The sequence below is a fragment of the Schistocerca americana genome, chromosome 5 (genome assembly GCF_021461395.2).
Source record: "Schistocerca americana isolate TAMUIC-IGC-003095 chromosome 5, iqSchAmer2.1, whole genome shotgun sequence".
NCBI lineage: Eukaryota > Metazoa > Arthropoda > Insecta > Orthoptera > Acrididae > Schistocerca > Schistocerca americana.
In genome coordinates this window covers 688,384,591-688,411,583 of record NC_060123.1, presented here as the reverse complement: position 1 = coordinate 688,411,583, position 26,993 = coordinate 688,384,591, and the positions used below count along the sequence as shown (strand labels likewise).

The 26,993-nt window shown below is 44.3% G+C and overlaps 1 protein-coding gene across 2 annotated transcripts in view; it reads right to left on the bottom strand.

The window, feature by feature from the left end:
* LOC124616163 (cytochrome P450 6k1-like) overlaps positions 1–22,387 on the bottom strand; it is a 66,632-nt gene extending 44,245 nt beyond the window's left edge. Inside the window, exons 1-3 of one of the 2 annotated variants that reach the window (XM_047144443.1) lie at positions 22,283–22,387; positions 9,435–9,661; positions 7,002–7,240 (exon numbers count right to left, since the gene is read on the bottom strand). In XM_047144443.1, the coding sequence (XP_047000399.1) occupies positions 7,002–7,240; positions 9,435–9,661; positions 22,283–22,380 (564 nt within the window). In that variant the 5' untranslated portion in view covers positions 22,381–22,387. The remainder of the gene's footprint in view (positions 1–7,001; positions 7,241–9,434; positions 9,662–22,282) is intronic. The other variant, XM_047144444.1, reaches the window with a different exon arrangement.
* Positions 22,388–26,993: the final 4,606 nt, after the last annotated feature.

The window sequence follows — 26,993 nt, the reverse complement described above, 5'->3', positions numbered from 1 at the left end:
GAGTAACGAAGATTTTTGTGAGGTGATTCATGAAAGGTATAGGTTATTGTTAGTCCGGGCCATTCTTTTGTAGGGATTATTGAAAGTCAGATTGCGTTGCGCTAAAAATATTGTGTGTCAGTTTAGTGTTGATCAGAATAAGTAAAGAGAGAAATGTCTGAGTATGTTCAGTTTTGCTCAACTGTTTGAAAATCAAATACATTTACATCTACATTTATACTCCGCAAGCTACCCAATGGTGTGTGGCGGAGGGCACTTTACGTGCCACTGTCATTACCTCCCTTTCCTGTTCCAGTCGCGTATGGTTCGCTTGAAGAACGACTGTCTGAAAGCCTCCGTGCGCGCTCTAATCTCTCTGATTTTACATTCGTGATCTCCTCGGGAGGTATAAGTAGGGGGAAGCAATATATTCGATACCTCATCCAGAAACGCACCCTCTCGAAACCTGACGAGCAAGCTACACCGCGATGCAGAGCGCCTCTCTTGCAGAGTCTGCCACTTGAGTTTATTAAACATCTCCGTAACGCTATCACGGTTACCAAATAACCCTGTGACGAAACGCGCCGCTCTTCTTTGGATCTTCTCTATCTCCTCAGTCAATCCGATCTGGTACAGATCCCACACTGATGAGCAATACTCAAGTATAGGTCGAACGAGTGTTTTGTAAGCCACCTCCTTTGTTGATGGACTACATTTTCTAAGCACTCTGCCAATGAATCTCAACCTGGTACCCGCCTTACCAACAATTAATTTTATATGATCATTCCACTTCAAATCGTTCCGCACGCATACTCCCAGATATTTTACAGAAGTAACTGCTACCAGTGTTTGTTCCGCTATCATATAATCATACAATAAAGGATCCTTCTTTCTGTGTATTCGCAATACATAACATTTGTCTATGTTAAGGGACAGTTGCCACTCCCTGCACCAAGTTTCTATCCGCTGCAGATCTTCCTGCATTTCGCTACAATTTTCTAATGCTGCAACTTCTCTGTATACTACAGCAACATCCGCGAAAAGCCGCATGGAACTTCCGACACTATCTACTAGGTCATTTATATATATTTTGAAAAGCAATGGTCCCATAACACTCCCCTGTGGCACGCCAGAGGTTACTTTAACGTCTGTAGACGTCTCTCCATTGATAACAACATGCTGTGTTCTGTTTGCTAAAAACTCTTCAATCCAGCCACACAGTTTGTCTGATATTCCGTTGGCTCTTACTTTGTTTATCAGGCGACAGTGCGGAACTGTATCGAACGCCTTCCGGAAGTCAAGAAAAATAGCATCTACCTGGGAGCCTGTATCTAATATTTTCTGGGTCTCATGAACAAATGAAGCGAGTTGGGTCTCACACGATCGCTGTTTCCGGAATCCATGTTGATCCCTACATGGTAGATTCTGGGTTTCCAAAAACGACATGATACTCGAGCAAAAAACATGTTCTAAAATTCTATAACAGATCGACGTCAGAGATATAGATCTATAGTTTTGCGCATCTGCTCGACGACCCTTCTTGAAGACTGGGACTACCTGTGCTCTTTTCCAATCATTTGGAACCCTCCGTTCCTCTAGAGACTTGCGGTACACGGCTGTTAGAAGGGGGGCAAGTTCTTTCGCGTACTCTGTGAAGAATCGAATTGGTATCCCGTCAGGTCCAGTGGACTTTCCTCTGTTGAGTGATTCCAGTTGCTTTTCTATTCCTTGGACACTTATTTCGATGTCAGCCATTTTTTCGTTTGTGCGAGGATTTAGAGAAGGAACTGCAGTGCGGTCTTCCTCTGTGAAACAGCTTTGGAAAAAGGTGTTTAGTATTTCAGCTTTACGCGTGTCATCCTCTGTTTCAATGCCATCATCATTCCGGAGTGTCTGGATATGCTGTTTCGAGCCACTTACTGATTTAACGTAAGACCAGAACTTCCTAGGATTTTCTGTCAAGTCGGTACATAGAATTTTACTTTCGAATTCACTGAACGCTTCACGCATAGCCCTCCTTACGCTAACTTTGACATCGTTTAGCTTCTGTTTGTCTGAGAGGTTTTGGCTGCGTTTAAACTTGGAGTGAAGCTCTCTTTGCTTTCGCAGTAGTTTCCTAACTTTGTTGTTGTACCACGGTGGGTTTTTCCCGTCCCTCACAGTTTTACTCAGCACGTACCTGTCTAAAACGCATTTTACGATTGCCTTGAACTTTTTCCATAAACACTCAACATTGTCAGTGTCGGAACAGAAATTTTCGTTTTGATCTGTTAGGTAGTCTGAAATCTGCCTTCTATTACTCTTGCTAAACAGATAAACCTTCCTTCCTTCCTTTTTTTTATTCCTATTAACTCCCATATTCATGGATGCTGCAACGGCCTTATGATCACTGATTCCCTGTTCTGCACATACAGAGTCGAAAAGTTCGGGTCTGTTTGTTATCAGTAGGTCCAAGATGTTATCTCCACGAGTCGGTTCTCTGTTTAATTGCTCGAGGTAATTTTCCGATAGTGCACTCAGTATAATGTCACTCGATGCTCTGTCCCTACCACCCGTCCTAAACATCTGAGTGTGCCAGTCTATATCTGGTAAATTGAAATCTCCACCTAAGACTATAGCATGCTGAGAAAATTTATGTGAAATGTATTCCAAATTTTCTCTCAGTTGTTCTGCCACTAGTGCTGCTGAGTCGGGAGGTCGGTAAAAGGAGCCAATTATTAACCTAGCTCGGTTGTTGAGTGTAGAGGTTTACCAGCACTGTCATTCTTAATTTTTCTAAGGGGGTATTTCAACATGAATGGGAAGCAGTGGTTGAGAGTGGAGTGGGACAGCGTTGTTGCCTATCCCTAACGTTATTCAGTCTCTGCACTGAGCAAGCAGGGAGTGAGACATGGTTGTAACCTATCGCCAATGTTATTCAAATGGCTCTGAGCACCATGGGACTTAACTTCTGAGGTCATCAGTCCCCTAGAACTTAGAACTACTTAAACCTAACTAACCTAAGGACATCACACACATCCATGCCCGAAGCAGGATTCGAACCTGCGACCGTAGCGGTCGCGCGGTTCCAGGCTGTAGCGCCTAGAACCGCTCGGCCACCCTTGCCGGCCTGTTGGCCCTTGGTCTAAAAAATGGCTCTGAGCACAATGGGACATAACGTCTGAGGTCATCAGTCCCCTAGAACTTAGAACTACTTAAACCTAACTAACCTAAGGACATCACACACAACGATGCCCGAGGCAGGATTCGAACCTGCGACCGTGGCGGTCGCGTGGTTCCCGACTGTAGCGCCTAGAACCGCTCGGACACCCCGCCAATGTTATGCAATCTATACAGTGAGTAAACAGTAAAATAAATCAAAGAAATATTTGGAGTAGGGATTAAAGACCAAGGAGAAAAATCAAAAACTTTGAGTTTTGCCAATAACATTGCAATTCTGTCAAAAACAGCAAAGGATATCGTAGAGCAGTTGAATGGAATGGACAGTGTCGTGAAAGGAGGACATAAGATGAACACCAGGAAAAGCAAATCAAGGATAGTGGAATGTAGATGAGTTCAATAAGGGGGTTCTGAGAGAATTAGATTAGGAAACGAGGTACTTCAAGTAGTATATGAGTTTTGTTATTTGGGCAGCAAAATAACTGATGATGGCCGAAGCAAAGAGGATATGAAATGTAGACTGGGAATGTCAAGGAAAGCGTTTCTAAAGAAGAGAAATTTGTTGACGTCGAATGTAGATTTAAGTGTTAGGAAGTCTTTTCTGAAAGTGTTTATATGGAGTGTAGTCATGTATGAAAGTGAAGCGTGGGCGATATAGAATTTAGACAAGAAGAGAATAGAACGTTTTGAAATATGATACTACAGAAGAATGCTGAAAGCTGGATATGTACATCATGCAACTAATGAGGAGGTACTGACTAGAACTGGGAAAAAAGACATTTGTAGCACAACAGGACTAGAAGAAGATATCGGTTGGTAGGACACCTTCTGAGACATCAAGCGATCACGAATTTTGGTACTGAAGATAAGTGTGGGGGCTAAAGGTCGTAGATGAATACAGTAAGCAGGTTCAGAAGACTGTTGGTTGCGGTAGTTATTTGGAGATGAAGACACTTGCACTGGATAGAATAGCATGGAGATCTGCATGAAACCAGTTTTTGGACTGGAGACCGCAACACGAACATTGACTTTTTACAAGTAACCCCCTTCCTAATAAAGCCTAGACCATGCAGGTATTCCACTTTCTCCTTGAAGTTTGCTGTTTCCATATTGCTTTTCCGAATTAATGTTTTATGTTACAACTGTTCGTAGTAGCCTTTTGATAAATCCATCCATATTATAAAAATGGATATTGTATATATTTTCCACATCACCTACTAAACTATGGTCCAGTTTCAACCAAACTCGGTACATTTATCTCTGTATGGATATCATCGCTTTGGGGGAAAGGAGACCTACCTGTCGACGGAGTGGTGGTGGGGGTAAACACGCACAGTAGCCCGCGATGTGCGTATACCCATAATTTAATCATTCACTATTTGAGAATTAGAGCGCTAGAGACTTGCAACAAACTTTGTACTTAACTGAAACCTTTTCGAACCTTTTTCTCACTGACAACAGCCACAAAATGATGAGAGGGGAAAAGTTTATTGCTTACTACATTTTCGCTCTTCACGCTGCAAATCTACCGCATGACGCATGACTTTTCAATACATTGCTTTTTTAGTGCTCACTGTATTGACGACTGATTTTGCAGATAATATTTTCGTATACCACAGAATTTACTATAGTTCCGGAGATATGACGTTATAAACACTGAGATGCGTCAAAAAGTGCTGCGTCAAGCAAGATGTTTAAATTTAGTACTTCATTGCTACAAACTCTATTCGCAACAATTTTCACAAACAGCACCCACATCTGCTGCTGAATGGACCTACAAAGATATGTCATTGCATGACTCATAGTTCAGAAAATATGACGTCAGAACCAAGATGCATCAAAACTGCCGCATAATACATGGTGTTTTAATTCATTACTTCTTTACTACTAACTCTATTCACAACAAATTTCTCAGACAGTATCCACATACGCCACTGAATGTATCCTTAAAACTATATAACTGAACGAGACATAAGTCAGGAGATATGACGTCGTGGGTACGGAGATGAGTGGAAAACTGCGGCATCTTGCATATCGTTTTAATTTATTCGCAACACATTTTGCAAACAGTAGGTACATTTGCCACTGAATGTAGCTGCAAAATTGTATCTTTTTACAGCACGTAGTTCAGGAGATAGTCATAAACGTCGAGCTCCATGGACATGAAACTGCAGGGCGAAATTGGCCAGAGATACAGGTAAAATATGTGTGCAAATACCTATGCTGTATTTTAAACATATATGTGTAATACATTCGACATGTATGTACGTGGGCAAAGTCATGGATAAGAAGGTAATTATAAACCCCTGGAACGATTTCAACCAATTACATGTAACATATTAGTTACAATCTGGAAAGAAATGGAGGAGATGGACTGAGACAGGGGGAGGAAAAGATAGGCAGACAGAGGGAGGGAGGATGAGGTGAACAGTTAGAGGGGAAGAGGAAATGGACAGAGAAAGAGAAGAGGACTATCTGGGCAGAGGGTGGGGAGAGGGGAGATTGATAGAAAAGGGAAAGACGAGAAGACGGAGAGGGGGAGGAGAGGACGAACAGAGAGAGGGTGAGGAGGAGATGGACAGAGTGAGAGTGGTGTAGACTGACAGAAAGGGAGGGTAGAGATGGACAGGGAGGGCCAGGAGGAGATGGACAGAGGGTGAGGTTGGAAGACGTGAACAGAGAGAGAGAGGGTGGGGTACGTGGACAGAGAGGGGTGAAAGAGGAGACGGTCAAAGAGAGGTGAAACGAGGAGATGGAAAACTAGAATAGATACATGCCTGGGAAACGCCAATATTCAGCTAGTGTAGAGGTAATAGTACATTCCGCCAATGGAAGCTATTGGTTACGAATGACGATAGTATTTTCTCTTCTGATTTCATATTCAGTTATGCGCAACTTCGGCGAAATAAAGTGAGTCATTACTCACAATTATCCAACCAATCTTGTAGTTCTTACAATCTTATAATTCATCGCTTTACAAAACTGTTCAAATGAGTTGGATGCTACGTAATTACTCGCTACCGTTAGGCAAGAAATCCGAAAATCGTGTCCCTCCTCGCGTTTTGACCGGTGACACTTGGCCATTGTTGAACGTAGCCGTGAGACAATGCCCCTGCGGTAAAAAAAAATGTGCTCAGGTCCGATAGTTCCAGAGAACCAGAGAGGAGAGAAGGGTGCCATTTACTGCGCCAAACCTCTGACTGTAGTAGTACCCCTTACAAACGTTGCCGGTAAACATTTCAAAGAAGAGAAGACTAGAAAATATGGAATACTGTGCTATAGAAGAATGCTGAAAATCAGATGTGTAAATTGAATGACAAATGAGGAGGTACTGAGTCGAATTGAGGAAAGAGAAATGTATGGCATAACTTTACCATTAGAGGTGGTCGACTGATACGACACTTCCTGAAGCATCAAGGACTCGTCAGTGTGGTAATGGAGAGAAGTGTGTGGGATATAAATTGCAGAGGGAAACTGAGGTTCCAATAGATGTAGGCTGCAGAAGATATACAGAGATAAAGAGGTTTGCGCAGACCAGTCTTTGGGCTGAAGATCACAAGAACAACACTCGTAATTACGTTTTGTCTCTAGTAAGTTACCTGTTCCTTTTGTCTATTTTCCTTCCTCTCGTAATTACTCTCAGAATCCTCCATTTTTCTTTATTCGCCGAGTCACATTCGGTTTTTGAATTGCCTCCCATTATTCTGACGTGACCAGAACAGAATGAGGAATGCCAGTAATGGCTGTTGACCTGTTTTATGCTAACAGTTTTACTCTCTCTCTTAGCAGTCAGAGACCTCAGTTCATTCAGAACTGCCACCTCCGTAATGAATTACACTGTACTGGCACTACTTTCAGCTTACCTTGAACATGCCCTTCAACTTGCCGGACGTGAACGTAGGCGTCAGCTTGACTCTCAGTTGCCTCCACTTGTGCCCTCCCAGGAGAAACAGGTTGTAGTTGAGAGGCTCTTCATCGTCGATGAAGAATCCTCTGTCTACGAAGGTTGAACTATCCTTCACGAGTATGTGGCGTATCAGGTCTGGATCTCGTACCAGAAGGTGTGGCCGGCGGAAGGAATAGAACCCAATAAAGCGTCCTCCTGGAAAAAGAAAAACGCAGAAAAGGCAAGTGAGTGAGAGCATTGGAAGAACAGCTTACGCACTAAATTAAACATGTACAAATGTGTGACTGCTACTACGCGATTCTGTGCTGATTAAACTTAAGGAAAACGTAATAAATTGAACATAATACATTTAATGAGTGATATTTGTATTACGCTATGTTTCGTAAGTCTATAAAGGTCTCAAGAAGGCAGCGTCACGGTATTTCTGATTATATTTTTCGGTCTGTTCATCTCCTCTCTCTCTCTCTCTCTCTCTCTCCCCCCCCCCCCCCCTTCACCCATTTAGCATAATGCACTTCCTCCAGTGATTCTTCAGTCGTCAGCTTCCATGGTCAGAGGTGGACCAACGCGTTATTGACTTGCTCATTTTCTGAAGCTCTTTGTCTTGAATAAATCGTCCAATTTTCTGAAATTTTAATCATTTGTTTGTCTGTTCATGTACATCAGATCTACCGATTTCTGTCCCATCCGGATATTCTTTCGTGGTGCGTATGTGTCTCAAGTGTGTATTTCAGCAACGGTTCTAAGAGCCGTCGATGTTTCATGGAAAATCCTCCTTGACTTCAGTCGTTGCGGGTGCGGTTCGTGTCCATACACAGGATAGGTTCTCTCCTGCTGCGCTATCTTCCTTTGCTTATTCGCAGCTACACTTTGTGATCAAAAGTATCCGCACACCTGGGTGAAAATGAATTACAAGTTCGTGGCGCCCTCCATCGGTAACGCTGGAATTCAATATGGTGTTGGCCCACACTTAGCTTTGATAACAGCTTCCACTCTCTCAGGTATACATCCAATCAGGTGCTGGAAGGAATGGGGAATGGCAGTCAATTCTTCACGGAGTGCTGCACTGAGAAGAGGTAACCATGTCGGTCGGTGAGGCCTGGCACGAATTCGGCGTTCGAAACATCCCAAAGGTGTTCTATAAGATTCAGGTCAGGACTCTGTGCAGGCCAGTCCATTACAGGGATGTTATTATCGTGTAACCACTCCGCCACAGGTCGTGCATTATGAAGTGGTACTCGATCGAAAGATGCTATCGCCATCCCCGAATTGCTCTTCAATAGTGGGAAGCAAGAAAGTTCTTAAAACATCAATGTATGCCTGTGCTGCGATAGTGCCACGAAAAACGACAAGGAGTGCAAGTCCCCTCCATGAAAAACACGACCACACCATAACACCACCGCCTCCGAATTTTACTGTTGTCACTACACGCGTTGGCAGATGACGTTCACCAGGCAGTCACCGTACCCACACCCTGCCACCGGTTCGCCGCCTTGTGTACCGTGATTCGTCACTCCACACAAAGTTTTCCCACTGTTAAATCGTCTGATGTTTACGCTCCTTACACCAAGCGATGCGTCGTTTGGCATTTATCGACGTGATGTCACTGAAAGCTACGTTCACGTGTTAGGCGTATCTTGAAATATACCAACAAGACATGCCGCTACAGGCTAGCAACGTGCCATTACAGAAGTCCGTAGAGTTGCACTTTGACTAACTTGCTGTGATCCTGCCAGTTTCCGTACAATATCGTTCCTTGTGGAGACTTTTCACTTTCAGCCAATGCAGTGCCTCTTGGAAGTGAGAGATCTATCAGGTACCACTCCTAGAGATGTGTGGGCCTCACAGTGTTCCAGTTAGACACTTGATGACACTTTTCATTTATCACTTCTTATTTCTAGTTTTTGTTCTTGTTGGCAGCGACCGTTATCGTAACCCTTGCCGCTTCACCACAACCATTTCTACATCAGAGGTTGCTCTCTCTGTTCTGCCTCTGCCGACGCTGTGTTGATGCCCCTCCCCAGTGGTTTACCTTCCTTACGTCCCCCGTTCCGATTTCCACCGATTAACCACATGCTTCAGATGATGTGCCTGTAACTACAACACTCTTCTAAACAGTTTCTTTCCTGAAAGACGATTTTTCTTATCAAACTTGCAAATAAAAACGGGGTTGAGTTCAGAGTGGATTTATTTGCATATATTATAGCTTTACTTATTGAGAAGTTAGTAGAACTATGAGATGACTTTGAAATGGGATCACCTTACACGATGTAGGGCAGGAAGTTGTTGATGTGTTGGTGTTTCCTTTATAATTAAACAAGAGTGACTTTCGTCATCGCGCCGATAAGCAAACGTTACCGCGAGGCGAGATCTGTCACGAATTGCCTACCTGGTAACTGTTTGTACAAGTCGTAAGCCCAGTCTGGAAGAGTCTGCTGGCCCAGCAAGCACTTCTGCACGTTTCCGAACGGGATGCTTGGCTCCACATAGGGCACTCCCTTGTTTTTCCAGTATTTGTAAGCACGGTCGAACCACAAGTAGAGAGTGAAAGAGGCCACCGAGAGAACGACGAACAGTTCTGTCATCCAGGAGTCGAAGTAGAGACCCATCTTCAGTCTGGAACACAAATAAAGAAACGGCGTTATCATTCCATGCGATTAATGTATAATTTCAACATTCAGTAAGGAGTAATTAGCAGAGCGCTTATGAAACGTGTAAAGTAAAAGAGCGGTACAGTGCGTAAACGAAAACTGTTTACAACATAGCATAGTGTTGCAGGGAAATGCAGTGCGAACGAATTCACGAAATACTTGCGGTCGATCAAGCCCGGAAACAAACCTCAAACTGGCCTACAAGCGCCACGTAAGCCACATAGAGTGCGCACTGCATGACTACTACAGACAGTGTCTTCTAGCTCTCTTATGCCACCGGCTTAATCAGATGTTTCGTTACAACTTAAATGAAACTTTCTCGTGAGGGTAATGAAATAAAAAACTAATTACGTTTACAATTGGACCTAAATTGTTAGAAGCATAGTAGTTTAGTACTAGGAAGGCCAAACAACAAATGGATGTAATTTTATGCTGTGAAAATTCACCATATTTTGAGGTAACATTTCCACAAACGTCAGTTTTACATTGTGTAGGTTCAAGAAGAATAAATTGTTAACAGTCAAGGACGATTCTAGCGAGGAAAAAAAAAATGAAGCCGTGTTATCACGTAAGCATAGTAACTTACGTGGCTTTTGTAGGCCGATTTGAGGCTGTTGCCAAAGAGTATTCTACATCAATCCATTCGTCTCTACTTCACCTACACGACTGTGGTACGCTGTTAACAGTTATCATTTACGCCGTGTATAAGCAGAAAATAATAAAAATTCGTTAAATTTCGTTACAGGATGAATCACTCAAATTTAGAGTTTATCAGTTTAAATAAGTTTCTAGGATTATAATTTACGAACAACTTAAACTGGATCTGTTGCATTGAAAATATTGCGGGGAAGGCGAACTAAAGACTGTGTATAAACGGCAGAACACTTAGCAGTTCGATAAATCTACTAAAGACACTGCCTAGTCTTCGTTTTTCTGTCATCTGCTGTAGTATTGCTGCACGGTGTAAGATTCTTACCAGATACGGTGGACGGAGGATACCGAAACAGTTCAGTGAAGTGTAGCTCTTTATGTAATAGAGGAGAGTGTGTCACAGAGTTGATAAGCGAGTTCAGCTGGCAATTATGAAAACAAAGGCATTTTTCGTTGCGCCGAGATCTCATAGAAATTTCTGTTACCAGCTTTCACCTCAGAATGCCAAAATACTTCATAGAGTTCCACCTACGTAGTGGAAAGCCGGCCGCGGTGGCCGAGCTGTTCTAGGCGCTTCAGTCCGGAACCACGCGGCTGTTACGGTAGCAGGTTCTAAATTCCGCCTCGGGCATGGATGTGTGTGACGTCCTTAGGTTAGTTAGGTTTACGTAGTTCTAAGACTAGGGGACTGATGACCTCAGATGTTAAGTCCCATAGTGCTTAGAACCATCTGAACGCCGGCCGGTGTGGCCTAGCGGTTCTAGGCGCTACAGTCTGGAACCGCGCGACCGCTACGGTCGCAGGTTCGAATCCTGCCTCGGGCATGGATGTGTGTGATGTCCTTAGGTTAGTTAGGTTGAAGTAGCTCTAAGTTCTAGGGGACTGATGGGCTCAGATGTTAAGTCCCATAGTGCTCAGAGTAATTTTTTTTTTTTTTTGAACCATCTGAACCATTTTGAGCGTAGTGGAAAACGATCATCTTGATAAGGCAAGATATATCAGTGTTGGGACGGATGGCTGTACTGTACGTGCTCAAAGTGGAGAGTAGACGGTGCACACCTGTCCAAAGATTAATACATCAAAGAAGGAGAAACGCTGCGAACCGGAATGTTTGTGACGAAGAGGCAGTAACGGTATGAAAAGAAGCGCATCCGAAATGTCTGTGCTGTAATCGTAGCCTCGATTGTCTGCAATGCATTTTCATAGATAAGATAAAATTCAGCGAGATTTAGTAGATTACACGTAGTTATCGCTGTTGGTACTCGTCTAAAGGCAATCTGAAATAAAAAAAAGAACTCTTCTCCCGCTCTCTGTGGACAACAGTGAAGTGCACGGCAGAGGGTACTTCCCATTGTACGAGTTATTAGGGCTTCTTTACGGTCCATTCACGTATGGAGCCTGGGAGTAATGATCATTTAAATGCCTCTGCTTGCTGTAATTAATCTGATCTTAATTGGAAAGATTTTTCCTATCCTTCGCGCAAGGAGGCGCCTTTCCTTCGCAAAGTATGAGAACAATGTGCGCAAGTTAAGTGTAGGTGATTGTAATGGGGGTGTGCGTAGTGCAGTGTCATGTTCGTGTTAGAGGTGATGTCAGAAGGGAGAAGGTGAAACCTGATGCTGGCACATAGCCTATCCCTCTCGAAAAGCAATATGCGGGCCGCGCCGATCTTAATGTTCTCAATCGATGGACGGATCACCATTAGCAGCGTCACATGCCTTTACTTCTGAGCGACTCCGGACAGGTTTGGTATTTAAACCAGTACCTTGTCGCAGAGTCTGCTGATCAGAAACTTTACACCGCCACCTCCCGTCCTGCTGCAGGCCAGATACTGGCAGTGGAAATTTCTTCCACCACCAGGATTCGAACCAGCTTACCTCTGGGTCGAGGAGCGCTACCGCACAGGCGTGCATTAGCGACTTTTTCTTTTGTTCCCCAGCTCCCACCGGATCCTACTTCCGCCAATCGCCATCTGAAGCTTCCGAGTCGTTTTCTCGCAAATTAATGAAGGGGGGACTCCATTTAAATAGCTTCCTCGGAGGGTCAATCAAATTCCGTGAGTTGTCTTCAAGTGTGCCTTCTCGTACTCGGAACGCAGCAATGGGCAGAATGATCCTCGAATAATGTGCCTGAATAATTCGCTAGTCGTGTCCGGTACAGCACATGGCGCTGGAGGGCCTCGTGAGTCGTCGTTAGGTAGAAACACGAGTCGAGATTGTTTTGGGCGCAGCTTGTGAAACGTAATACACCGCCTTGCCCCGACGTCGGCCACGGAGGCAGGTGCGCAAGTGGTGATGCTTCGCTGCTTCTGGGACTCCACGGTGTCTCTTGGCCGCCTGAACATGGTAGAGTTCGCAGCAGTATGTGTTTTGCTCCCGCTGCAATGTTGATGAACGTGGTCTTCAGGTTTGGATTAGCTTGTGATTGTCCAGCTTTTGGTTTCTTCTATAAGGGCTGCCTGCACAGTAAGAGATGCGGCTATCTTGTTGTGACTTTCCGCTGAATTTTTCGGTCCAGCGTATGTTTCTTCATCTTCTGCGATTGCTGAATCTGCTTTTAGAAGGTACGGGCATCGTCCAGAAACGGTCTTGCAGGCGTGGGACTTCCACGATATCGTGGAGGGGTCCAGATGGAAAACCTGTTAGTAGGTGCAGAGCCAGACGGAGAACGCGATTCTGCAGAGATTGGAGTTTCTTCATGTGATCTTCTGCTGCCTTCCCCCAGACGACGGCGGCATACTTGATGACGAGGCGGAAGAGCGCCTTGTACAGTGAGACGCCGACACGTGGAGGAAGCTTCAAAAAGGGATACAGCTTGTGTAAAGTATTGGATCCCTCTTCCTGGTTGTGCAGATGCCAAGTAAGTCGATGATGTCTCCAGGGAACAGGTGTGCCACCGAAGCTGACAGGTGGCAAATCTGCTGGGATGACACGTCGTGTGACCATCAGAAATTGTCTTCGCGCACATGAACCTTTTGTTGCAGTAATCCTATAATATCATTTCTGAAGGATCGTATTGTATAAATGCAAACAGCAAGCGATCAACAATAATGTAGTGTCATCATAAATACGTCTCATGTATAAAAAGAGGAATACACATAACATAAAATGTTTGTTTAGTTTCAAACAGGTTATTGTTAGGTGTTGCGACCGACTTTTCTTTGATAATCGATCATGACATAATATCACGTTCACGATGGAACACATTCGAAATCAGCAACTACGTATTTACTTTACTTACTTGGTTCAAGTGGCTCTGAGCACTATGGAACTCAACTTCTGAGGTCTTCAGTCCCCTAGAACGTAGAACTACTAAAACCTAACTAACCTAAGGACATCACACACATCCATGCCCGAGGCAGGATTCGAACCTGCGACCGTAGCGGTCCCGCGGTTCCGGACTGTAGCGCCTAGAACCGCTCGGCCACTCCGGCCGGCTTACTTTACCTACAAATAAAGAGTCTACAACTTCTCGATATTAGTCCGCGATTACAACGATCCTGAGTAATTCAGTCTGCGTTGTTTAAGGAGTGTTTTATTGCGCTATTGCGCATCGCATGTTTCAGCTTTTCACATATTTGCACACTGCAACTACGAAAAAAGGCAATAGAAACATTATATCTGCTAAGCAGCTAATTACAGGAAAATACTGCATACCTATCTTACAGCTTCCAATGTTCGGTCGTCATATGCAGTAAATCATGCGCTGAAACAGTCTCTCTGTTTTCCGTTCGGCTCTGTAATCTACACGGACAAATGTGGGAGCCGAGAGGCAGCGCTAGTGCGGAATGACTTTTCGTTCCTTTTCTTGTCAAATAGAAGTAAAAATAAGAGGGAGCTAAAGAGGCAGTATATGTATCATATTCCTCGATAAGACTTTTTTAACCTCATGGCGCCATCTCCTTGTTTATCTACATAGGCGGCTATCAGTGCTACAGTAAGATAACCGACCCCGTGAAGAAACAAGTGGCGCATTAAAAATTAACAGAGATAGAGCCTGCTGGTAACATACACAATGTAGTATAAAAATAAACGGCATTGGAAGGATTTACAGGAGGGAACTGAAAAATCGGCTGGATCTTGCATATCAGTAACTAGTGTATGCACCAAAGTTGTGTTACCTCAAACTCTTGATTTTCTTGGATTATCGAGGTTCTGATGTTCAAATGTCGAAAGCAATGATGAGGATACGATAACTGGGAGTGAAACAAAATAATTCCTTTTAACAGAATGGAAATATGAAAACGCTCGTCTGTCGTGGGAACAGTATGTCAATGGAGAGTCGTGCTGTTGTTATTTATGAGGGACTGTAGCTGCGGAATAGGAGAGCCACGCTGTAGCACAACACTCGCATTAATCAAATGCAGCGCAACAGCAGCCAGTGTGGTGAGTTTAATTCAGTTTCTTGTGTTTGTATTCTTTTCCGCGAAAACTCTAGTTAATTCTAGGTGAAAATATACGACGTCATCGTACGTCGCACCAGGGGCGATTGCAGAAGTCGGTTGATATAAGATGAACATCAACAAAATCAAAACGAGGACAATGGAATGTAGTCGAATTAAATCAGGTGATGCTAAGAGAATTAGATTAGGAAATCAGACACTTAAAGTAGTAGATGGGTTTTGTTATTTGAGGAGCAAAGTAGCTGATGATGGTCGAAGTAGAGAGCACATAAAATGTAGGCTAACAATGGCAAGGAAATCGTATTTTCTGAAAGTATTTGTATTGAGTGTAGCCATATATGGAAATGAAACATGGACGATAAATACACTCCTGGAAATGGAAAAAAGAACACATTGACACCGGTGTGTCAGACCCACCATACTTGCTCCGGACACTGCGAGAGGGCTGTACAAGCAATGATCACACGCACAGCACAGCGGACACACCAGGAACCGCGGTGTTGGCCGTCGAATGGCGCTAGCTGCGCAGCATTTGTGCACCGCCGCCGTTAGTGTCAGCCAGTTTGCCGTGGCATACGGAGCTCCATCGCAGTCTTTAACACTGGTAGCATACCGCGACAGCGTGGACGTGAACCGTATGTGCAGTTGACGGACTGTGAGCGAGGCCGTATAGTGGGCATGCGGAAGGCCGGGTGGACGTACCGCCGAATTGCTCAGCACGTAGGGCGTGAGGTCTCCACAGTACATCGATGTTGTCGCCAGTGGTCGGCGGAAGGTGCACGTGCCCGTCGACCTGGGACCGGACCGCAGCGACGCACGGATGCACGCCAAGACCGTAGGATCCTACGCAGTGCCGTAGGGGACCGCACCGCCACTTCCCAGCAAATTAGGGACACTGTTGCTCCTGGGGTATCTGCGAGGACCATTCGCAACCGTCTCCATGAAGCTGGGCTACGGTCCCGCACACCGTTAGGCCGTCTTCCGCTCACGCCCCAACATCGTGCAGCCCGCCTCCAGTGGTGTCGCGACAGGAGTGAATGGAGGGACGAATGGAGACGTGTCGTCTTCAGCGATGAGAGTCGCTTCTGCCTTGGTGCCAATGATGGTCGTATGCGTGTTTGGCGCCGTGCAGGTGAGCGCCACAATCAGGACTGCATACGACCGAGGCACACAGGGCCAACACCCGGCATCATGGTGTGGGGAGCGATCTCCTACACTGGCCGTACACCACTGGTGATCGTCGAGGGGACACTGAATAGTGCACGGTACATCCAAACCGTCATCGAACCCATCGTTCTACCATTCCTAGACCGGCAAGGGAACTTGCTGTTCCAATAGGACAATGCACGTCCGCATGTATCCCGTGCCACCCAACGTGCTCTACAAGGTGTAAGTCAACTACCCTGGCCAGCAAGATCTCCGGATCTGTCCCCCATTGAGCATGTTTGGGACTGGATGAAGCGTCGTCTCACGCGGTCTGCACGTCCAGCACGAACGCTGGTCCAACTGAGGCGCCAGGTGGAAATGGCATGGCAAGCCGTTCCACAGGACTACATCCAGCATCTCTACGATCGTCTCCATGGGAGAATAGCAGCCTGCATTGCTGCGAAAGGTGGATATACACTGTACTAGTGCCGACATTGTGCATGCTCTGTTGCCTGTGTCTATGTGCCTGTGGTTCTGTCAGTGTGATCATGTGATGTATCTGACCCCAGGAATGTGTCAATAAAGTTTCCGCTTCCTGGGACAATGAATTCACGGTGTTCTTATTTCAATTTCCAGGAGTGTAGTTTAGACAAGAAGAGAATAGAAGTTTTCGAAATGTGGTGCTACAGAAGAATACTGAAGATTAGATTGGTAGATCATGTAACTAATGAGGAGGTACTGAATAGAATTGAGGAGAAGAGGAATTTGTGGCACAACTTGACTAGAAAAAGGGATCGGTTGGTAGGAAACGTTCTGAGGCGTCAAGAGATCACCAGTTTAGTATGGGAGGGCAGCGTGGAGGGTAAAAATCGTAGAGGGAGACCAAGAGATGAATACACTAACCAGACTCTGGAAGATGTAGGTTGCAGTAGGTACTTGGAGATGAAGAAGCTTGCACAGGATAGAGAAGAATGGAGAGCTGCACCAAACCACTTTCTGGACTGAAGACCACGATAACAATGATTCTTCTGATACTTGTCTAGTATCTCTGGTAAGTGCGACAAAGACTAAAATATCGTCTTCAGTAACGATAAGCAAGAATCGCAATGACACTGAAAGAAGTTGCCAGTGGTGATCTAGAACCACTTTCAGCGTTAGTAGAAGTATAAAGGGTCATTCAGAACATTATGATCAGCTACCTAATAGCCGGTATGTCCATCTTTGGCACGGATACTGGCAGCGAAGCACCATGCCATGGAAGGAATGAAGCCTTGGGCGGTCGCTAGAGGGAACTGGCACGATATCTCCTGATTCCTGTAAATTCTGGTAAGGGGGTCGATGAGCTCTGACGCCACATTGTATCACATACCAGATGTGTTCGATTGGATTCAGATTTGGAGGGATGAGGGGCGAGCACATCAACTCGAACTCGCCGCTGTGTTCCTCGAACCACGAACCTCTTCATCACACTCCTGGCGCATTATCTTGTTGAAAAATGCCACTGCCGTCGGGAAACAAGATTGTTATGAAGGGGTGTACGTGGTCTGCAACCAGTATACGATACTCCTTGTCCGTCATGGTGCCTTGCACGAGCTCCACTGCACCCACTGATGCCCGCCTGAATGTTCCCCACAGTATATTGGGGGCCGAACCGCACAGTAACCCTGGGTTCGGTGTAGGGCGGCGGTGGGGTGAGTGGCCTGCTGTAGCCTGTCGTGGGGTTGTGAACCACCGAGGGCTACGGCGGAGACGGAGCCTATCCGTCGTTTCTAGGTCCCCAGTTCAGTACAATACAATACCATTGTAACTTAGACCAAGTTTCTTCGTTCTAAAACTCTCACGAGATTTTCGCAACAGTATGAGTATTTCCCGCGGAAGCATCAAGAGTAGATGCAGTTATATTAATTAATGAAGTTCTGTCGATGGGAAGACAGTACAAAAAATGCACTGTGCCACTTTGACATAATCTAGACCATCCGACATAATAATCCATAAATAACATTTGATGACGAGATTAAATACGTCGAAAGCGGTCAACTGAAAGCAGAGAAAACAAAAATATTGTAACAGTAGCCACGGATCGATTAATTCCACAAGACATACTTTTCTTTGTAAAGTATATTGAAATATTATTTCCTGGTAGCTAAACATCATTATTTCTGTGAAACGTAATTTCCTCCCGTGGATTTCAGAGAGCCGATGAATGGTTAACCGCAACAAGACGAAATCAAGATGGTTTAGGATTCAGTAAATTCAACAATTTAAAGTTCTTAAGATTGAGGGTAGATTGACGGTGTATTTACTTTGCTGACTCTAACTCTATTATGTCGTATGGTGTTTTGGGTCAACTCTGCTTTAATCGACGGTCGGAGTGGCCGAGCGGTTCTAGGCGCTTCAGTCTGGAGCCGCGCGACCGCTACGGTCGCAGGTTCGAATCCTGCCTCGGGCATGGATGTGTGTGATGTCCTTAGGTTAGTTAGGTTTAAGTAGTTCTAAGTTCTAGGGGGCTGATGACCTCAGAAGTTAAGTCCCATAGTGCTCAGAGCCATTTTTCTGCTTTAATCAAGAATATTCGTAGTCCAGGGAAGGGCGGCCGCATTGATGTGGCTCGTCATTTCACGAACTTCTTGTAGGTCGCTGCTCAGGTGTATAAGAATTCTATCTTTGCCGTCCCTGTACATAATTATAATCCATCATGGGCTTTGTTGCTGACAATATCGACTCATTCAGAATAAACTGCAACATTCATTCAGTAAACGCTAGACGGGAAAACGGGTACATACTTGAACAAGATTTCCTATGCACTACTTAACAGGTTTCAGTTTCTGTAGATTTTTAGCTAACACAAAAAATTGATAAATCATAAAAATTCAAATGACGTGAATAGGTTTCCGTGTACTACAGAGTCTTCTGTACTGTACAGCAGTCCGTGTTTAATTATTCTTTAAGGTGGACGTTCATGAAATTTACCGAAAATGTCAATTTTCAGTTTATTTTTTATTTATTTGTAGAATTCATGGACAATAAGTTCTCAAAGTTTCAGTGATGAAACCACATGCAAAGTGCCTGAAAAATAGTGAAGAATGGGTCGCGACCTTCCTGCCACGCCCACTTTTTGAAGCAAAATTTCATTATTAGCTCGGTGAACAACGGTTCCGTCGGTTACTTTGAAGCAAACTTTCACGGGATGCATCTAGAAGGCTGAAATATGTACCCTTTTATTTTATAGATCGTCTGTAACTGTTCCGTGTCTTAGAAAGAATGACAAACCAGCTACTTCGTTTATGAAGAAGCAATTCTTGTTTTGCTACATTTTCATCTGCTATAGCTGTTAGAACTGCAACTTATGATGTAGTTCTTGTATTTAATGATGGGTTGGTGTGGAGGGGGAAGGTATTAGAGAGAATGGGCTTCAAGATAGGAAATTTCACTCAAGATATCTTGAGAGAAATAGATTTACAGTCCCTCTCTGCAGCTGAAAAGTCATTTCAAGACCTGGTAAAGGAAAGAAATCAGAAAAAAAGAAACCAGAGCAGATATCTTGAAGGAGGAGAGAACCCTGAGTACAAATTTGAGGCCTTCTGGAGAGGTGACATGAGTAAAAACGATAGATTGAACTGTAAGTTGCATTCCCTGAAAATTATATTTTTTAAAGTTAATGTACCTTTTCCTCAAAATCTAAGAAGGCTAAAAGTATGAAATTTTTTACACCTTACAATGCCAATAAATGTTGCCTCAAGAGTAGATTTGAAAATCTGGAGTGTAAGATGAGACATCGGGCAAAGTTCTTGGAATTTTGCATGACTTTTATACGCTGAAGAGCCAAAGAAACTGGCAGACCAACCTAATATGCTGTAGGACCACCCGAGCACGCAGAAGTGCCGAAACACGACGTGGCGTGGTCTCGACCAAAGTGTGAAGTAGTGGTGGAGCGAACTGACACCATGAATCCTGCAGGGCTGTCCGTAAATCCGCAAGAGTACGAGGGGATGAAGATCTCTTCTGAACAGCACGTTGCAAGGCATTCCAAATGTGCTCAATATTGTACATGTCTGGGACGTTTGGTGGCCAGCGAAAGTTTTTAAACTCAGAAGAGTGTTACTGGAGCCACTCTGTAGTAATTATGGACGTGTGGGGTGTCGAAATGTTCTGCTGGAATTGCCCAAGTCCGTCGGAATGCACAATGGATATTAATGGATGCAGGTGATCAAACAGAATGCTTACGTACGTGTTACCTGTCGGAGCTGTATCTAGACGTATGAGGGGGTCCCTTATCACTCCAACTGCACACGCCCCATACCATTACAGCGCCTCTAACAGCTTGAATATTCCCCTGCTGACATGCACGGTCCACGGATTCATGAGGTTGTCTCCATACCAGTACACGTCCATCCGCTCGATACAGTTTGAAACGAGACTCGTCCTACTAGGCAACATGTTTCCAGTCATTTACAGTTCATTGTCGGTGTTGATGGACCCTTGCGAGGCGTAAAGCTTTGTGCTTTGTGTCGTGCTGTCATCAAGGTTACAAGAGTGAGCCTTCGCCTCCGAAAGCCCATATCGATGATGCTTCGTTGAATGCTTCGCACACTGACTCTTGTTGATGGCCCAGCATTGAAATATGCAGGAATTTGCGGAAGGGTTGCACTTCTGACACGTTCAACGATTCTCTTCAGTCGTAGTTGGTCCCGTTCTTGCACGATCTTTTTCCGGCCGCAGCGATGTCGGAGATTTGATGTTTTACCGGATTCCTGATATTCACGGTACACTCGTGAAATGGTCATATGTAAAAATCCCCACTTTATCGCTACCTCGGAGATGCTGTGTCCCATGGCTCGTGCGCCAACTGTAACACCACGTTCAAACCCACTTATATCTTGATAACCCGCCATTGTAGCAGCAGTAACCGATCTAACAACTGCGCCAGACACCTGCTGTCTCTTGTAGGCGTCGCCGACCGCAGCGACGTATTCTGTTTGCATATCTCCGTATTTGAATACGCATGCCTATGACAGTTGTTTGGCGCTTCAGTGTATTATACTTACAGAATTAAATTTATAAATTATTAAAACTGTCATATTCATATACTCGAAAAACTCATGGGGAAAGCCTACTGTATCCAAAGAGGTTAAACAGAGAAAATGTAGTAGAAACCTCTTGAATAATTTCTGAGAGAAAAGTATATATATTACTATTTGAAAATAAAACTTTAAAATTCCATGAAAAATGTATATATGTATAATCCAAGGAAGTTAACAATAAACGCGTTAATTTCATATAAAGAATGGCACAGAATTTATTGCCTCATATCGAAAATTGTGGATTTGCTGCATCTTTTGAAAAGTGTGTATTTTTCAAGAACGTTCTCCCTTCATGCTTTTGTTTATAAATTATGTAATTAGCATTCTGTAAACTATGTACTGGCACGTTTCATGACCAACTCGCATGGTTCCAAGGAGCCTGGGAAATAAATAAACTCTAACAGTAGCATTCTGTAATACAAAATTTTCTCATGCTTTCACACACGCATCACAATGAGCATTAACTAAATTCTTTATAAAGGAAAAAATGCAGTTCGACACATGAAAATATTCTTATTCGGCATAATATCTTCACCCATTTGTGATGCAATCTCTGCCTAAACATAGTAATCTTCTAAGAAATTTGATCTCCGATTAAAGAACTTGTATGAACAAAACATTGAACTGCGTGTGCGGAAGCGTCGAGCTGCAGGTGTCTGCCACGCCATGTTTCAGACGAAAGCGTCATTGAAAGAATGGGTTAGGTGAAGAAGGACGCAAGGTCAGGTAAAATGAGGACGAAGACGTTGTTTGGAAAGATAATGAGAAATGTCAAAAATGAAATTAAATATTGCTTGCCGGCCGGAGTGGCCGAGCGGTTCTAGGCGCTACAGTCTGGAACCGCGCGACCGCTACGGTCGCAGGTTAGAATCCTGCCTCGGGCATGGATGTGTGTGATGTCATTAGGTTAGTTAGGTTCAAGTAGTTCTAAGTTCTAGGGGACTGATGACCTCAGAATTTAAGTCCCATAATGCTCAGAGCCATTTGAACTATTTGAATATTCCTTAGTAGAATGAAAACGTATGCGTACACGGTCGTACACCGTTAATTTATCCGAGAGGGTGGAAAACATATTGGAATGTGCTGACAGATTTGGCCGCAGGGAAACTTAAGAGCTCTAGATTCCCGTTCAGGCATCCGGCACGTAGATTACTACCTCGATACTCGGTACATAGTGGAAATGCTGTTCATATAATCGGAGGTGGGTATGAAAGTAGAAGGTGTCAGGATATAGACATGAGGGGCAGCAGCAGGAAGGTCACGTGCTGTGCATTTACGAAGGAGACAAGTGATAGCGTGCACGTACTCACTGGAAGCTGTGCAGATTCCGGACCCGTACGCCAACTGCCAGCGCCGGAGCGCGGCTGTGCAATTTAAAGTGCACGCGGTGACGAAATCCACCATGACGCGGCACGAGCAGATATCGCCTGTTTTCCTCTCTGCCACTGTCTTCTCAGAGTGTTCCCACAGCAGCCGACAGTAATCAGTCTTATACAACGCCATGTCAAAGTTAAGTATTCCACTGGTAATCTTCTACGATTTATCATCCGTCCATCATTTCTTCGACGAGGTGAGTGCTGGACACCGCACTGAATCATGAAAGACCCAGAGACTTCCACCAAATTCGTCTTTTCCTCTCCTCCCTTTGATTAACTACACTACTGGCCATTAAAATTGCTACACCACGAAGATGATGTGCTACAGACGCGAAATTTAACTGACAGAAAGAAGATGCTGTGATATGCAAATGATTAACTTTTCAGAGCATTCACACAAGGTTGGCGCCGGTGGCGACACTTTCAACGTGCTGACATGAGGAAAGTTTCCAACCGATTTCTCATACACAAGCACCAGTTGACCGGCGTTGCCTGCTGAAACGTTGTTGCGATGCCTCGTGTAAGGAGGAGAAATGCGTACCATCACGTTTCCGACTTTGATACATGCCGGATTGTACCCTATCGCGATTGCGGTTTACCGTATAGCGATATTGCTGCTCGCGTTGGTCGACATCCAATGACTGTTAGCAGAATATGAAATCGGTGGGTTCAGGAGGGTAATACGGAACGCCGTGCTGGATCCCAACGGCCTCGTATCACTTAGAGTCGAGATGACAGGCATCTTATCTGCATGACGGCTGTAACGGGTCGTGCAGCCACGTCTCGATCCCTGAGTCAACAAATCGGGACGTTTGCAGGACAACAGCCATCTGCACGAACAGTTCGACGACGTTTGCAGCAGTCTGCACTATCAGCTCGGAGACCATGGCTGCGGTTACCCTTGACACTGTATCACAGACAGGAGCGCCTGCGATGGTGTACTCAATGACGAACCTGGGTGCACGAATGGCAAAACTTCATTTTTTCGGATGAATCCAGGTTCTGTTTACAGTATCATGATGGTCGCATCCGTGTTTGGCGACATCGCGGTGAACGCACATTGGAAGCGTGTATTCGTCATCGCCTTACTGGTGTATTACCCGGCGTGATGGTATGGGGTGTCATTGGTTACACGTCCCGGTCACCTCTTGTTCGCATTCACGGCACTTTGAACGTTGGACGTTACATTCCAGATGTGTTACGACCCGTGGCTCTACCCTTAATTCGATCCCTGCGAAACCCTACATTTCAGCAGGATAATGCACGACCGCATGTTGTAGGTCCTGTACGGGCCTTTCTGGATACAGAAAATGTTCGACTGCTGCCCTGGCCAGCACATTCTTCAAATCTCTCACTAATTGAAAACGTCTGGTCAATGGTGGCCGAGCAACTGGCTCGTCACAATACGCCAGTCACTACTCTTGTTCAACTGTGGTATCGTATTGAAGCTGCATGGGCAGCTGTACCTGTACACGCCATCGAAGCTCTGTTTGACTCAATGCCCAGGCGTATCAAGGCCGTTATTACGGCCAAAGGTGGTTGTTCTGGGTACTGATTTCTGAGGATTTATGCACCCAAATTGCGTGAAAATGTAATCACATGTCAGTTCTAGTATAATATATTTGTCCAATGAATACCCGTTTATCATCTGCATTTCTTATTGGTGCAGCAATTTTAATGGCCAGTAGTGTATGTCAATCAGGGAGTACGTTTTATCTTCCACAGCAACATTTTTTTCTTTTGCATTATTTGTTCTGTCCACTATGCTCCTCGTTTAAATGCAGACATACGCAACTGTTATGTAGTTGCTTAAATGGCAATTCCAGAAGCACGAAAACAACTGGTTCCGTTAACTACGCACTCCCCAACGAATCGACGTTCGGTTCTTCTGAATGTAAAAGCATATGGCAAGTATATTTAAACAAGAAACTAGCAGAATGTCTTCAACCACATGTTATGATCTTTTCATACATTCTGCAGTCCTATCCGTATTTTTTCGAGTGATCTCACGACTAAAGTACGATTTTGAATTTTGTCTCATACACAATGATTTCTTGGTGAATGTCAATACATTTTTTGTCTTTTATAGTTGCTGAGAACTAAGTTCCTCAACTTTTCATAAGACATTGAACGTTGAGAATTATCTTCCATAACCACAGCTATACCCATACTCCACCGTTCTGTGCGCGGTGGAGGATACCATGTACATTCCTTTCCTGTTCCATTCGCAAACAGTGCGAGGGAAAAACTACTGTCTATATGCCTCCGTTGTTGTTGTTGTGGTCTTCTGTCCAGAGACTGGTTTGATGCAGCTCTCCATGCTACTCTATCCTGTGCAAGCTTCTTCATCTCCAAGTACGTGCTGCAACCCACATCCTTGTGAATCTCCTTAGTGTCTCTCTTGGCCTTACTCTACGATTTTTACCCTCCACGCTGCCCTCCAGTACTAAACTGGTGATCCCTTGATGCTTCAGAACATGTCCTACCAACCGATCCCTTCTTCTACTCAAGTTGTGCGACAAATTTCTTTTCTCCTCAATTCTATTCTGTACCTCCTATTAGTTACATGATGTACCAATCTAATCAACAGCATTCTTCTGTAGCACCACATTTCGAAAGCTTCTATTCTCTTCTTGTCTAAAAATTTATCGTCCATGTTTCACTTCCATACATGGCTACACTACTTTCAGAAAAGACTTCCTGACACTTAAAGCTATACTCGATGTTAACAAATTTCTCTTCTTCAGAAAAGCTTTCCTTGCCACTGGTAGTATACATTTTATATTCTCTCTACTTCAACCATCATCAGTTATTTTGCTCTCCAAACAGCAAAACTCATCTACTACTTTAAGTGTCCCATTTGCTAATCATCACCTGATTTAATTCCACTACATTCCATTATCCTCGTTTTGCTTTTGTTGATGTTCTTCTCATATCCTCTTGTCAAGACACTGTCCATTCCGTTCAACTGTTCTTCCAGGTCCTTCGCTGTCTCTGACAGAATTACAATGTTACCGGTAAACCTCAAAGATTTTATTTCTTCTCCATGTATTTTAATTCCTACTCTAAATTTTTCTTTTGTTTCCTTTACTGCTTACTCAGTATAGAGATTGAATAACATCGGGAATGGGTTAAAACCGCGTCTCATAGCTTTCTCAACCAGTGCCTGCCTTTCATGCCCCTCGACTCTTATAAGTGCCATCTGGTTTCTGTACAAACTGTAAATAGCCTTTTGCTCCCTGTATTTGACCCCTGTCACCTTCAGAAGTTGAAAGAGAGTATCCCAGTCAACACTATCAAAAGCTTTCTCTAAGTCTACTTGCTAGAGACGTAGGTTTGCCAGTCCTTAATCTATCTTCTAAGATAGGTCGTAGGATCAGTATTGCCTCACTTGTTCCTACATTTCTACGGACTCCAAACTAATTTCCCCGAGGTTTTTGCATTCGTCTATAAAGAACTCGTGTTAGTATTTTGTAGCCGTGACTTATTAAACTGATAGTTCGGTAATTTTCACACCTGTCAACAACTGCTTTCTTTGCGATTGGGATTATTATATTCTTCTTGATGCCTCATGGTATTTCGCCTGTCTCACACATCTTGGTCTCCAGATAGTAGAGTTTTGCCAGGGCTGGCTCTCCCAATGCTATCTGTAGCTCTAATGGAATGTTATCTACTCCCAGGGCTTTGTTTCGAGTTAGGTCTTTCAGTGCTCTGTCAAATTCTTCACACAGTATCATATCTCCCATTTCACCTTCATTTACTTCCTCTTCCATTTCCATAATATTGCCCTCAAGTACATCGCCCTTGTATGGACCCTCTATACACTCCATCCACCTTTCTACTTTCCCTTCTTTGCCTAAAACGGGTTTTCCGCATGAGACCTAAATTCTCGTATCTTATCTTCGTGGTTCTAACGCAAATTGTTCGTCGGTGGCACTCGTTCTGCCGTCATCTTCAAATGTCAGTGCTGTAAATTTTCTCAATTGTGTTCCTGGAAAAGAACGTCGCCTTCCCTTCAGGTATTCCAATTTGATTTCCCGTAGCACCTCCGAGATACTTGTATGTTGTTTGGACTTGTCGGTATCAAACGTTGCAGCCTGCCTCTGAATTGCTTCTACGTCTTCCTTTAACCCGACCTGGTGCGGATTCCAAACAGTCAAGCAGCGGTCAAGAAAGAGTCACATTTGTGTCCTATGCTGTCTCCTTTATATCTGAGCCATACGTTCCAAATATTGTCCCAGTAATCCGAAGTGAATCATTCACTTTCCCTACTACGATCCCTATATACTCGTTCCATTTCATACCACTGTGTCAAGCAGCAGGCTACTAACGCTGTATTCAATCATTAAGGGGTTTGTGTCTCGTATTCATCTGCATTAGCTTATATTTTTTTCATATTTAGAGCTAGCTGCCATTCATCACAGCATTAAAAAGTTTGTCTAAGTCACCTTGTATCCTCCCACAGTCACTCAACGATGGCACCTTCTCGTACACCACAGCGTTATCACAAACGGCCACAGATTGCTGCTCACCCTGTCCGCCAGATCGTTGATGTGTATAGAGAATAATAGTGGCCCTATCAGGCTTCCCTATGACAATTCTTATGAAACCCCTGTCTCCGATGAACAGTCGCCGTAGAGG